The 703-nt window shown below is 39.7% G+C and overlaps 1 protein-coding gene across 1 annotated transcript in view; it reads right to left on the reverse strand.

Annotated features, from left to right (window-relative positions):
- Window positions 1-679: 679 nt before the first annotated feature.
- Window positions 680-703, reverse strand: part of LOC121915504 (alpha-tectorin-like) — a 5,041-nt gene continuing 5,017 nt past the window's right edge. Inside the window, exon 5 of the mRNA XM_042439818.1 lies at window positions 680-701. Coding sequence (XP_042295752.1) covers window positions 680-701 — 22 coding nt within the window. The remainder of the gene's footprint in view (window positions 702-703) is intronic.

The following is a 703-nucleotide window of genomic DNA, read 5'->3' on the forward strand; positions in this document are numbered from 1 at the left end:
GAATAGTGATATAAATTCCTGATGATTTCATCTCTATATGTATACTTACTGTGATTTTCTGCCCACTGAGAGTGAAAACATATTTTGTGCAATACTCTCCCTTTACTCAACCATCCTCAGGTGTTCCAGAGGGTTTTTCTATTCAGGAAAAGACATGGACTTTTTAAATTTTTATTTTTTGCATAAAAGACATAAACCTTTCCTGCACAACAGACACTGTTTCCTGTAGAGGAAACAGATTTGTGCATAGAAAACATAGGAGGAGGGTTATGCAAAAAGGCTACACTTTTTTCCCTGTAGAAAAATCCTCTGGAACTTTTGAGGATGCTCAAATTGTGGGAAGGGGGAGTGCACAAAAACCTCACTTTTCTGGGTGCTTTTTTAAAATTGGGAAATGAATAATAGAGAACATGTTTTCCAGGCCTAAGAGGACGTACCGATAGGGAGGTTATCTATTTATACAATATTCTCCTGAAAAGGAAAGGGGGGCATGGTCTCTGCTGCCATAAGAGGAAGGGGTTTTTTTTGTACTGGCTTACAAGAAAAGCCAGCCAATTCCCAACTTACAGCTCTTGCTTGGATATACTTACATTCATACAATTCACAGTCATCATCCTCTTCATAGTCCATTGGAGTCTCTTGGGGTTCTTCTTCCTCAATGGGGGCTTTGGGTTCTTCCTCAGTAGGGGCTTTGGGCTTTTCT

The sequence above is a fragment of the Sceloporus undulatus genome, chromosome 9, assembly GCF_019175285.1.
Source record: "Sceloporus undulatus isolate JIND9_A2432 ecotype Alabama chromosome 9, SceUnd_v1.1, whole genome shotgun sequence".
NCBI classification, from domain to species: Eukaryota; Metazoa; Chordata; class Lepidosauria; order Squamata; family Phrynosomatidae; genus Sceloporus; species Sceloporus undulatus.